This window comes from Grus americana, chromosome 9 (genome assembly GCF_028858705.1).
Source record: "Grus americana isolate bGruAme1 chromosome 9, bGruAme1.mat, whole genome shotgun sequence".
NCBI classification, from domain to species: domain Eukaryota; kingdom Metazoa; phylum Chordata; class Aves; order Gruiformes; family Gruidae; genus Grus; species Grus americana.
In genome coordinates, this window is record NC_072860.1 from 10,575,446 (window position 1) to 10,589,678 (window position 14,233).

The 14,233-nt window shown below is 34.8% G+C and overlaps 1 protein-coding gene across 8 annotated transcripts in view; it reads left to right on the plus strand.

The window, feature by feature from the left end:
• The window catches only part of RHBDD1 (rhomboid domain containing 1), a 50,133-nt gene that overhangs the window by 21,014 nt on the left and 14,886 nt on the right, over positions 1 to 14,233 (plus strand). For all 8 annotated transcript variants that reach the window (XM_054835742.1, XM_054835746.1, XM_054835744.1 and 5 more), the window contains 2 exons: positions 1,242 to 1,292; positions 6,044 to 6,163. In XM_054835742.1, the coding sequence (XP_054691717.1) occupies positions 1,242 to 1,292; positions 6,044 to 6,163 (171 nt within the window). The remainder of the gene's footprint in view (positions 1 to 1,241; positions 1,293 to 6,043; positions 6,164 to 14,233) is intronic.

Genomic DNA, 14,233 nt, shown 5'->3' on the forward strand with positions numbered 1-14,233 from the left:
GTGGTGGGATGCTTGAGAAATTACCAGAATTCTCAAGCTTTCCAACAATGTAATACTACAGTTTTTCATATTGTAATAATACTTTTTTTAAAAAAGATGGTATTTTTTAGATATCTTTAGTCTAAGAATTGTTTTAAATACAACCCTGCAAACTTTCATATGAACACTATAATAAATGTCAGTGTTTTATTTGGAAGTCTAAGCCCTGTCACAACAGCTGTGCTGGGGTTGGTTGTCAGAATATTTGGTGTTTTATGTCTGATTACTTAATATGTTGAGTACTTTATTCATGACTGTGCCATCGAGTTGAGCATGGATATGGTGTTTGTATAGTGGGAAATTATTTGTTCAGATGTGTATGCTTTTCACAGGAGGTTTTATCTCAGTTCAGCGATACAGTCTGTATAAGTCATATGTTTAGCAGTTTCATGTGGAAAAATAGAGACCGAAGCATCAGATTTCCTACCCCACTGGAGTGAACAGACATAGTGTCATGTTAGTTAAATGTTAATATTGCATGTTTCTGTGGCATGGGGGAGCTATCTGATGACTATTAGGACAGGCAAGCATTGGATCACCCTGGCTAGGGAGGTTCTGCAGTCTCCACCCTTCCATGTTTTCAAGCCTTGACAAAGATAAAGCCCTGATGCAGTAACCTAGTCTGATCTCACAGCTAACCCTGCTCTGAGTAGGAATTGTGCTAGGGACCTTCTGAGGTCCCTTCCAAACTGAACTATTCTAGGATTCTGTGATAAAACCCATAGTACTGTTAGTGAGACATGCTATGGAGATCCTGCTACTGTGAAGGTGGCTGTGTGACTACGACCTGGAGGAAGGAGTGTTCCAGTATACAGGTCATCTTTTTCTCATATCTAGCAGAGCAGAAACAGTGCAGTGTTATTGCAGTCCTCAGTTTTCTGTGCTTTAACCCATTTTTACCAGTGTATAATCTCAGTGCAGAAATTATTCATTATATGTTCTGGAGAACATTTGTTAGGTTGGCTTGCATTTTTCTAGTCTAGGTATGTTGCTTAAAAACGGCACACTACTAACAAATCTAGAGCAACATACAAGCTTACCAATACTATAATCTCTCACTGATGGAGAAGAAAAAGTCATAGATACTCATTGTTTCATATTTGTATCTTATGAAATAGACTGAAAGAGTACTTTAATTTTGAATTTGTATTTTATAAAGAAAATTATTATTCTAATAGTACATACATTATTCTTATATTTAGGTGGCATTTCTTCATTCGCTGACCCTGCCAGGCCAAGGGACTACAATTCAGGTAAGTACTCTCACCTACTTACCTGAAAACTTATTCCAGCTTTAAAAAATAGGGACATGATTTTCACTAATGATAGTAAAACCTATAGAGGAGCTAGTTAAATGGAAACATACATAATATACAAAATATTCTGCACATATGTATACTTGCTAAGCTTATTACTTCTCTGCCTGTGTCTCACGTTTCCTTTTTAAGGAACTTTGTGGATGTATTTTGTACAAGAGGCTTTAAACCTCAAATTAAGGACATGACTTCATAAATTCCTACCCTGGGGAAATACTATCCCGTTTACAAAAGGTGAAGCAGGGGGAAAATTGTGTCTACTGAAAGCAGCCCTTTGAACCTTGGTAAATTTGCCCTGATCTGGCAAATTTATCTGTTATATTCTAGAATGGGGGGGTTGGGGGGGGGTGGGGTGTTCCCCCTCTGACAAGGAACTCTTCCTTTGAACACTTTCTGTAAATCAAGTAATTTACATGTAAAAAGCCCACTCCTCACCAGAAGAAATTTAGTCTATCTTAACAGTATATAGATGGATAGTTGGAATACTGACATACTTTGAATGTAGCACATTTGATTCACTTCTCGTGCAGAAAATTGAGTCGTGTGGAGTGTATAGAAAAAATAGGTGAAGGCCTTGTCTGGGAGGAGCCAGCTGTGCAAAGGGCTATGTGTTGGATCAAAGCTAAGGGATGTATAGCCCAGTGTATCTTATCTCCTGTAGTGATTTATACTCTTTCCTAGGCATCTGCTGTAAGAACAGGATAAATATATAGCGGTAACTCCCTCAAATATCTGCCAGTGTGCAGTGGCTTGTGACTTAAAGATGTTCTCAGCAGAAAGTTTTACGGGGGGGAATTTTGGCTTTAATAGCCTGTGATGCATTTTTCTTCCATGAATTTGTGAAAAGCTGTTTGAATCGGCATGAACTCTAACACCTACAACATCACAGAACAACAGCTTCACAGTTTACTTCCTGGTCTAGAATCTGTCACTTTTGTTTGTTTTGAACCTGCTAGCTGCTAATTTAATTTGCATGTTAATTCTTCTCTGGGAAGGGAAATCAAACCTTCATTCTCTATGTACTTTTTCATATTCTTTATGGTTTTAGACTTCAGTTCTATACTCACCGTAGTAATCTCCTCTCTGATAACTTGTAGTCTATATGGTTGCTTATATGAAAACTATTTCATATATTCGATCGTTCTTACTGTTCTCTGATGTTTAGTCATGCAAGGGTTTTTATTTTTTATAGTCTTTTATAAGGGAGATGGCTCACTGTGTCTCAGAGTAAGCACAAGGTTAGTGCTGCTTTTATTCTCCATGATGGATTTTATATTCCATTATGTACCTCCAATTTTATTAAGTTTAATTCCCACAATTGAAATTATGGGCCCCTGAATGTTTTTGAAACACCTGAACCAAAAGATCTTAACTTACTTTCCTTACCACCAACAACAAGGATTGTTGTAACTTAAAAGTATATTTACCCAGGATTTCCATTATTTAGGTTCTCAAGTGAAAAAACACTTGATCTGAAGGCCAGGGAAAAAAGAAAACAAAATTAGTATTGTGAAATGAAATAAGATGTGATCGTAGACCATGTAGTGAGCACGAGCTGCCTGTTTCCATGACTGGCTGTCTCAGCCCAGTTAAAGATGTTCACCTAGCTACAGATACTGTTTGGTCCATCAGGGCCCAGGTGTGCTGCTTGCATTGCTCTGTATCCCATGTTCATAGAGACTAAATCTTCCTTCAGTATTCCAGTATAGCAGGGTGGGTGGAAGCTCTAAAGATTTATATCGGAAAAGGTACTTTAACAGCTAATGAAGATAAGAATTTGTACTTGACATTTAAACTCAATCTGTTGCAGCCACTGGACAAACACCAGCTGCTGGGAGCTTGGGTGGGTATAAAAGACCACCCTTGTGGAATGGGAGCAGATTCTGAATAGCCCTTTACTTTTCCAGCTTTCCTGAAGCAGGGAAAAGGGAAGAGATTTCATGTAGTATATCTAGCATCATGGGGGACTACATAGTAGCTCAGAAAAAAAAATTTAGTATGCTGACAGCAAAGAAGTCTGGGGATTTTTGCATGTCTTGGACAGTGTCTGAAGTAGCCATGCTGTTGTTTTGAGTTGTGGACAAAAAGGGAGATAAAGGAAGGGAGTTAACCTGAATTATCCTGTCTAAGCTTGGCTTTAGATGTAACTACTCTTTTTTTGTACTAAATTGATATCTCTAAAACAAATTGCAACTGCCGTTTAAAAAATATGTATATTTGTTATGTTCATTCCTTGTGTATATACTTCGTTATTGTCTTTCATCCTATTTGCAGAAGTCTTTACGGAAGATTTAACCTTTTGCTTGGTGTACAATACCTGTAATAAATTTGGCTATCTGTGAATTGAGAAAACTCTAGTGTGATAGGCTAATGATGTATATACAGTACATCCTTACCTTGATTAATTTTTCATTTTTTGGTATTGCTGACTTACTACTATCTGCCTTTAAATACCAATTTAAATAGAAAAATAGATGAAGTTATGATCAGAACAGGTTTTATGAAACAGTACAAGAAACAGCTTTAGAAGAAGAAAAATATTTTAACACACTTAGTATTTAGTAACTGAATTAGTGGGGTTTTTTTCTAAATGCAGTTCATGAATAAAGTATTAGGACATTTATTTTGATTAATAGGAACACCTTGAACATGTCGATGTTACCGAACTGTTTCTTGTAAAATAAAAGATTATGGCTTTCCGAGCACTTGCAACTTGATGACAGTGTAAAATGTCAAGCATACAAAAATTTACAGTTACAGAACAAACTTAAAATATGACAACCTTTTTCTTTCATCAGATAACTTCATGCTTATAGTACCAGAATTTTTATAATCTTCATGCATGCAGTTTTGAAGCCTCCAGAAAATAAATTTATAGCTGAGAAAATTTTCATTCAGATTAATATAATGCAGAGGGGAATGAGAGGAATACATGAGGATTGCATCCAAAGTCCATGTGTACATATATATAAAAAACAGCTAAATGGTATCCTGCAGTCAGTTTATTTTCCTACAGAATTATGTCTCTTAAATGTAGTCAGTATGACTTATAGGTTTTTAAAGTTTGTTAAAAATATGACTAATTCATATAGATTAAAAAATAAAAATAATCTTTTCTAACCAGAGGAGTTGCCAGTCATTGGAGAAATGGCAGAATTTCAGGTTACTGGAGAATAATACACAGTGTTCACTGCAGATGTATGAAAAGTCTCCCAATGTTAGTTGTATCTTCCAAAAAGAAAAAAAATTGTAAATGGACAGAATTACATTTTTGCTCTGAGTAAAATGTATACATACATCCATGTGCACATACACATGTATATAAAATATATGTAGGTATATTTGCATAATACACAGAGGAACATATATTTACTCCTGTATAGAACAGTTTGCAGTCTCTCTCTCCAATTTTTTTCCTACTTTTCCTGTATAACTTTAAGATGGGGTATTGCTATTTTTATTCATCTTAAGGTTCTAGAACTTGGGATTTTTTTCCTTTAATACAATCATTTTTTAAAAGAAATTATTTGTATGTCTTCCCTTTATAGTCTGGGCTTGTGTATGACAAATTCCACAAGAAGGTTACACACAGAATCAATATAATGAATGAGATAACACAAGACTATTACTGATGCTGCTAATTTGAAGATAAAGGGAGATGGCATGCTCTCTCCTTGTTTCATACAAAAATATTTCTAATTATTTCATTTTGAAAAACTTGTGTACCTTTTCTACCAGAAGAAACTGGCTAAATTTCTGTGTTTTGGTGGTTCAAAATTCCCTGTCCAGTTGTCTGGGAGAGAAATAAAAATATCATCCAAAGCTTTATATTTCGAAGATGCAAAAATGGAATAGAAAAATGGGTCTTTTCTCAGTTTAGATTTTCTATGCTCAGGCAAGATCAGATTGTGTTAAAAGGAAGAGTCTCTCACTCAATTCTCTAGCCAAGTAATTTTTTTGTCTTTTAAATCCCATGTGTTTGGGTGGATGATGGTTTGTTTGTGCTTGGTTTTGACAAACTTTGCAAATGGTCAGAAATTCTTGGTTGTCAGTAGTGCAGGCAATGTACAGTGATTGTGATGTTAGATGAGATCTATGGTGTGGTTGTTTTTTCCAGGGCAGATGTAGCTGGGCAATAGCACAACATTAGCTGTACATATTACTGCAAAAATTTGCAGGAATCTTCTCCCATGTGTTTTCTAGGTGCAAACATTACTTGAATTTATGACAACATTGGCATGTATTGTTTATGGACACTGGGGGGAAGGGAGAGACAGGTGGGAAAAAGCCTGAAACCTACCTGTTTTGTTGTTGCTGTTCTAGTGACATTAATAAGGTGCCCAAATACTGGCAATTACATGTTAAAAGGAGCTGATGAAAAGTCTCTTTCAACTTCTGTGTGAAACTTCTTAATGGCAATTCTATGACATATATTTAAGGCAATTACAAAAAACTGAGATGTTGGATCTGTCTTTTTTTCTGTTGTTTTTCTCTTTCCTGTTGCCATAGTCTGGCTTTGTAAATTAGAAACTGATTCATGGCATATATTGTATAAGTAATTGAATCCTAATAACTTTTTTCTTTCCCAAACTAATTTGTGGAAGAAAGATCGTGTAACGATAATATCTGATTTCACACTCTCCTACTGAGTAGCAGCAGTTTATTTTCTTTTTGTACTTGTTTTACAGAGTATTATGGCTATCCAGGTTATCCATACAGAACACCAAGGAGCTATTATGATTATACAGGTGGGCTTACTGAAGAAGAACAGCTTGAAAGGGCAGTGCTAAACAGTCTTAATGAAAGAGGTAGGAATTTTACTGCATTTTCTATTTTAAGTTGTGATTCATACTGAGAAGGGAGTGAGGGGAGGGGGAAAGACATATTGCTCATTATTTTCAGTATTTTGAACATATCTTTGGAAACAGATGAGAGTTTCCTGGTAGAATTTTCAGAGACTGCAGTGTGAGGATGCAGTATCATTCTTATTGTAATTGCATTTATTTATCAATTGCTTACTGTTTGATTACCTTGCAATTACTATAGTAAAAGAAACGGTTTTGTAACAAAAAACCCTTAAGTAAACTTAAGTTGCAGTGCAAAAAAAATCTTACAATAATCTAAAAAGTAGTATGAAGTAGTATAATAGAAGAATTGATGTTGCCAATATTTAAACTTTTTCTGTGTGCGTATTTTTGCTTTTTATACAAATCTAATTGACAAGCAATGTACTGATTTCTTACTCTTCACTGTCCTTTTCTACCTTAAAAGAAGCTTATATTCTAGGTAGCTGAAAGACCTTAAAAAAAGGGCTTAGAAATAAAAATGGTTTTTAACTGAAATTTATTATTTAAATTGGTATAAAATACATTCATTAGTATATATTTTATCTCTTAATAATGCAACTGAAATCAACAGGGAAAGAATTTGTAGAATCTATTTCTCGGCTTCTGAAAACTTCAAGAACTGAGGGAAAATCTGTTTAATAGGACTGACAGCACATTATTAGCATCACCTGTAAAACATCACTCAGTTATGCAGAATTTTATATTGAAGTGTTAAAGGGCGGAAATGAACTTAGTATATGTTGTCTGGTACTGAGATAGTTTTGCATATCAAACATTGCTTCCTCTTCTGCCTGTTCCATGTCGAAATGGATTCTTTTGGGAACTCAGCCAAAGGCTTTAGGTGCTCTTAAGAAGTCAGAAATATTTCTTTTAAATTTGGTGAAGCTGTAACATTTGATCTTAACAAAAATAATAACCTGACTGAATAGCTTATCAATGTCACTTTCCTTTTCATAATCTTGGTATTTTATGTTCCTGGGTGCAAGGAAGCTTTCATTAGGAAAAAGATACAGAAGCTTTTACTTGTAACCGCAGCCCTTAAAATACAGAGCACCATTCATAAATCTCCACTCAGAAGATTAATTTCTACTACTGTGTTATGGCTGTCAGAGAAGTACCAGGCAAAATATGAAAATGAATAACTTGACAAATCATCATCACTTTTACTTTCACACCTTCTGTGATACTATTTTTTTATTACAAAGAACATGTTATCTGGAAGATAGTTTTTAAAAAGGCAGCAGATGAGGCAAGATTGTGATAGGAAAAGGCTTTTCCAGTCTGAAAAATTCATTAACGTATTTTTTAAAGTAAATACAGCTTTTTGATTTACTCAGCTTGCATCCATTGTGAGAGTCACCTGGCAGGCAAAAGGGCAGATTTGTAGGGAAATTAGGGCTCTTCAGTGATTTTTTTTCTAGTTATCTTCATTTTTGTGTTCACCTTTGCAGAAGGCTCTACTTGTGAGCTTTGTCTCACTGTCCCTCAACATAGTGAAGCTAAAACTTTTAAAAAAATACATTTTCTGCAGCAAGTTTATTATTGTAATATATTTGTTCTAGAAATGATTGCAATCTGAGCAGTCCCATTTCAATCAAGCTGTACTGAAAACCTTAGAAGATAGTGAGAATCTTAGCTTTCAAATAATAAAATGGCATTTAGTTCATCTGGCTTGTCAGCAGAAGATAGTGAGTTAGTTACTGTTCATTCTGTCTTAAGAATTTTTAAAAATAAGTGTCATATCAATATGTTTTCCTATGTAAATACTAGATTTTGGGAAGGAATGCATCTAAAATGAGCTTTATTGTAAGGGATACTCTTTTCTGTTGTTTTTATGACATTTCACATTTTTAACACTGAGTTTGAGGAAAAAAAATAATTCAAAGCTTTTAATATTAAATGTTTTGAGATGTTATCTGCAAGAATGAGCCGGGTTTGGGTTTTTTTTTAAACTAGCAAGGAAACAGAATACAAATAACAATGACAAAATTATGATAATATCAATAGCTAGACAGTATACACTTTAAAGGCTTTGATGTATTGGTGTGAAGCACCTGCAGCTTTCATTTGTAGCCTTAAATAACCTACATCACTAGGTAAGTAAGTCTTTGTCTGCTTGTTAGTTTTGGAGAAAGATAAGAAAATACTCCCTCTTATAGATGAAAACTTATTTGGAGAATGCCCTTTGAAACATGAGATAGAATTTAAATAGCATCTCTATACTAAGTATATCTCACTGGTACATAATTGTGGCATACCAAGTAATTTTTTTAACTTCAATTTGAGACAGCAGCATTTCTTAAGACTATAGTAGTGTCTGTTTTCAGTGCTAGTTACAGTTTTTAAGCCTCACAGATAAGTGAAGCAGGAAAATGTATCATTGTATATTGTTTACAGTATAGTTTAGTGTGATCAGATATATACAGATGTTGTTTTCAGTGCTTCCACAGGAGTGCTTTAGTTTTGCACCTCTGTCTCCTACCTGCTGGAGCGCTTCAGTTTGGAAGAGCAAGACTTTAGACCTGAACTCTTAAAATACTTCCTTAAACAAGCTGCTTAAAGGTTAAGTTTGCCTATAGGCAGATGCCTTATTTCACAAAGAAAGTAATACAGAGCATGTAATTAATCATACCTGGTTTAGCAACACAAAGGATAAGATGAAATTTATTGTGCTAATGAGCAATTAAGATGTTCTTCCCTCCCAGTTAGTTTGAAAAATAATTAGCTTGAATGAGCACTGTCCTTTGAACATGATACATTTTTCCCTAAAGCATGACATTCACAGTTGCTTGCAATTACATGGATAATGAAACAGGTACTTACTATGACTAAAAATTACATGAAATAATTTGAAGTAGATAGCTAAATGGATGTAAAAACAGGTACCACAATCAAAATGTAGGGATCTATTTCCTTATTATTTTTTTTCCAACTATAACACTTAAACCATCACAGTTGCTCTGTAGCTTGGACAAAAAAGTATTCTGCAGTAATTTCAATGGATATTATTTTTCCCTTCTCTTAGCTGGACAAATGCATTTATTAGGGTTTTTAGGCCACAAAATTTACCATTATGGATTTGGAATGTTGATCCTTTCTTATAAATTACTGTGTTAGTATCCTACTAAGCTATTAACAGAATCAGTGGCATAGTACAGAATTTGCTGCTATCAGTTGTCCACAACTGCAAATTAATTTCTGTTAAGACATGCATTGAATTTAACCTCAGTAGTGACTCTTCTATAATCCCATACGTGGGTTATCTAAACCCACCATAAAGGTACTGCATTTCTGCTTATTCCGCATTCAGGCATTCCTGAACAGCAATTCTTTTTTTATGCTATATCCTGAAAATTTCTTAAATAGAAATTATAATTAGTATCTAATGCAATAAAAGAAATTGCTAGGCTTGTTTATGGGATTTATGTAGGCATCAGTTCTAAGACCATCAAACTGTCATAATGATTTAGGCCCATTTACTAAAAGGAACTGTTGTTTGTATTTTCATTCCCAGTTTTAGCTATGTTGTTGTCTCAAACAAGAACCAGTTTAAACAGCATTAATTTTTTTCTCCAAAGTATTGTGGGTTTGGTTTTTTAATTTTCATTATTATACTCATAATTGTATGTTAGTTACAAATCGCAATAATTCTTCCTTAGTGTAACCCCAGTATACTGTATCTCTTATCTATTGTTTACTTTCTATTCTGCTCAGAAGAAATATCTCGATTAGTGTGGTATGTGGATTTGGATTTTTGTTGTGGTGGGTGTTGGGATTTTTTGTGAGGTGAACTTTTAAGTGTCTTTCAATCTCAATAATGTGAAGAATCTCTTGGAAGCTTGTGTCTCTGCACAAAGGAATTTTCATCTTTTTCTTAAGACTAAGCTCCTTAAACATGTAGGTGATAGTCTTTATAGTTTGTGACTACTAAAGAGAAATACCAATAGGTATACATATATAAATATTCCTCTCATAGTGAAACTGTCTATACGTGCATTTTGTTAGTTCTAATTTAAAACAAAAAACCTCCCATCTACTCAAAGGTTTTCAGAGGTCTAGTATGGGCTATTCATAGGTACATTTGCAATGTAGTTAGGAAATATTTAGGCATCTGGCTTACCTGGCCTTTGAATTTTTAAGGGTTCCCACTTCTGTTTTCTTCTACTGAGACTGGATTTTTTTATTAGTAGTCTATGAAATTTGCCAAATCAATAGAATGTTGTAATAAGAATGAAACTGATGTGGTAGGACTATAGAGAAATGCTGTATAGTTCAGGTTTTGTTCCAATCAGTGTTATCTTTCCCTTCTGCAATTGTAGGAATGTCAGTCATTGCATTTGACTATGATGGTTTTCTGTAGAAATGTCTTAAAATAGGTTATATGCTCAAATGTGCAGTGCACGATATCTGATTAAAATACATTTCATAAAGTCCCATGCTAGGACTTGCATCTGATTAAGTCAAACCTGTTCTTTTATAATTTTTTTTTGTTCAGACTATGTTTGGACTTAGGTACCTAACAACACTTTTTGGAAAAAAGCTCTTCCCCTCAAGTAGAGCTCTTGTTCTAAATATCTTTCTAAAACTGCAGCCATGCTCTATGATCCTTATCACCAGAGCTTTCTTCAGGCAAATTTTCAGGAAATTAAATCAGTAAATCTTTATAATTTCCACACAGAAAGTTTTGGGTTATGCTCACTATAAGTAGCAGACCGCTTGCAACAAGAAGCATAGCCAGAATTTTATTATAAATGTTTAATGAATATAGCAGTGTTTTCCCATCTGTCTCTTCATTAAAAAAAAACAGTGGTTGATGTAGGATAGAACAGGCTTACTCAAGATTAGAACCAAGAAAGTCCTTATTCTCTTGATAATGGTGGTTAAAATTCACCAGATAGGTAAGCCAAAGCACCATTAAGCCATTCACCAGGGGCTTATCTTTTAAAATAGAACCACAACTAATTAGCACCTCCGAAATACTGCGGTGTAAAGAATAGTTCTGTAAAGCAGTGAAATCATTCCATTGGAAAACCTCCATTTACACAGGCAAACAGTTTAAGTTCAGACTACTGAAGCAGTTACTGCCCTTTGTTATCTAAACTGATGTGCATTTAACTTTGCCTAAAAAATCTTGGACTAGATGAAAAATATTAGACTGAAAATGGAGAGGTCAGAAGCATCTTTGTTCAAAGTTCAACTATTTCTACTTGAGTAGCAGTGCAATAGGGGAAGTTTAGATGGGATGGACAACTAGAATTGGCAGCTCCTTCAAATCCAGGTCTGGTGTACTTGTAGGTCAACAAGGTGTATTTTTTGTCTAGGTGAGAAATCTTCAATCTAGTTAATCTTAAATCTAGTTAATTCCTTCTGAAATGCAATGCTACCTGTAATAGTAGATATTTTAACATCTACTTTGCACACACTTGCCCTTTAAAGATACTACTATGTATCTTTAGTGTATAAGTATTTTGGAAATACTGGGTTTAGACTTGTCTCCTTTAGTCTCTGCGCTTAAAAATGCACTCATGTCTTAAATTTTGAGTATTTTGATGGTTTGGTTTTTTACTTTCTCATTTAAAGCAATGCTAACTTGGTTCAGATACTAAAGTGGTAATAAACAGTTTAGGACCAATTGTGCTTGGTTTGAGAAGAAACACGAAGGTACTTGATACAGTTTTGGTCTATGTTGATTGTGTGTTCAAGATTTTAAATTCTGTAAAGCCTTCCAGAGAATTAGCATAACTGGGGAAATTAGATTCATTTCCACTGTCTCTTGTCCTCAGTGATACACATTTTTCTTCACTTCTTCTGTATTTATTATTAATAATAATAATAGTATATCCATACAGACAATTTAGCATTCTTCTAGGAGAGACGTGATTTCCTTTCAGGAGTAGTGTGTGGAGAGCATTCCTCCAGATGTCTGGAGGAAAATGTAGTAAGAGAATGCTTTTGATGGATGAATCAACACCAGAAAATGTTGTGCAAACTGCTAGTATGGTCTTTAGTACTTTGGGGTTTTGCCTTTTCTACTTCCCTTCCTGCTCATTATTCAGGAGTTCTTGTGGATCCTTTTCCTCTTGTCATTGAAACACGTCTACACACAGAAGAAAAGTAGTTCAACAGTTTATTAGTAAACAGGAAGAGCTGACGTGTTCTGTTAAAATGCCATTAACAGAAACTGGGTTTTGATCCAAAGTACACTTATATAAAAGTTGGTTATGCAAATGAATGAGACTCTCTTCCCCATTTCTCTCATCTGCCTTTCCTGAAAAAGTTCTGTCCATTGTTGCATGCAACTTTGCCTAAGGTTTTGGGCTTGCTTGGGTGCAGCATTCCTGAGTTGTAGGGATAAAAAGACAGACACTGTTCATTTAAAAGTAGGGCTACATTCCACATGCATGATAATGTGTTTGCACTTATGTGAAAAATTATGAAAATAGAAAATATTGAAGCATTGTGACATTAGTACACTGAGAATAGTTTAGAACATAATTTCAGATTCTGTTTGACACCCTAACGCATCATGTCTTTCAAGGCTATTTTCCTGTTTTGTCCTCTTATTGTTTGCTTCTCTCTAATTTGCCGTGGATTATAGCACTGTGCTGAGATTGCTATATACAGTATTTAACATTCTGGAGGCGATGGCTCTCTTGCAATGCAGCACATCTTTCATTCCTTCCATCAAATGCTTGGTAGTATATCAGGTGTTTTTGGAAATGCTGCCTGAAGCGTTAATTTCCTTTGGTCTTTAGGCAACAAGTTGACAGTGTCATAGTTTTAGGTTCTGATTATTGCTGCAAAAGACTTTGAGATAAGAATTTCAATAATTAATTTTGTTTGTGTTAAAGTATATAGTACTGACACAAAGTATTCAGATTTTCATGCTAAAATGTATACAGAATGCTGATTTTTTTGGGGGGAGTGTGTGTCACTTCCTAAATATGCAAACATTTTTGAAGGTACTGCCAATGCAGCTTTCTTTTGGATGGTTTCCTTCTTGCAAAAGTTTCAACTGCCAAAGAAAATTAAAATAGGAAGAAAACACTTTATTAAAGAAATAGTTAATCTTTGACTGTAGCTAAAGATGTTTTTCTTATATTCACACTACATTTATTATAAAAGCACGGTTTGCATATGGAGGTAGAGGCTGTTCTTGGTGTTTTGATCCAAGACTCAGTGATACAAATGGGAGTCTTTTCACTGACTTCAGTGGTCTCTGGATTACTTTCTTCCTCCCTCAGTAACTTGAACTTTTTTTAAAGGAACAGATATTGTTCCTTTCACAGTGGGTTTGGCAGGGTCACCTTGCTAGAGAACAGGCAGTTCTGCTTAACAACTGTGGGCATAATTAGAAGAAGCTGTGTGTGGGCTACATAAAGACTCTCTTCCACTTTGGAGAAAGTGGTAGTTGCTGTGGAGTGGCTCCAGTCTGCATTGGTGTCTCCTTCCATCCATCTGGGTTTTTTAGTCTTGGCATTGGAAAATGGATATTGTTTGGAGTTTCTTTGTTGTTGTGTGTCTTTGTTAGGCAAGCAGAAATACAGTAAAGGAAAACCAAAGTGATTTTTTTCTAAATGTAGTACACTAAGATTCTTGTGAATGTTAACAAACTTAGTCTGGGGATGCTTTTAGTGGTAAACTAAGGTCAGTGAATAATCCTAATCTTGGATTTACCCATGATTTACTATTTTAACTCTTGTTGGTTTATCATTGGATTAGCTCTATAGACTGGGTATAGTTTACATTTTGTTCACTGGGGCTATCTTAAAAATTATGTTCTGAACCTTTTTCTGATGTCTGACTTAATAAATGAGTCATTTCTCATAGTTTCAAGAAAACTATGTATCTCCATATTATGTCTTGTTGGCCAGCATTGTGGCTGCATCCATGTGGTCCTGAGGCCGACTGTGTTCTGGTTTGTTTCTATACTTTTTGTTTTCTATTGGGAGTTTCTAGCTTGCATTTAAAATTAAATCTGTAATTATTTTGAGCATGACATAGATTCCCTGCTGTTGTCAGTCTGCAGCA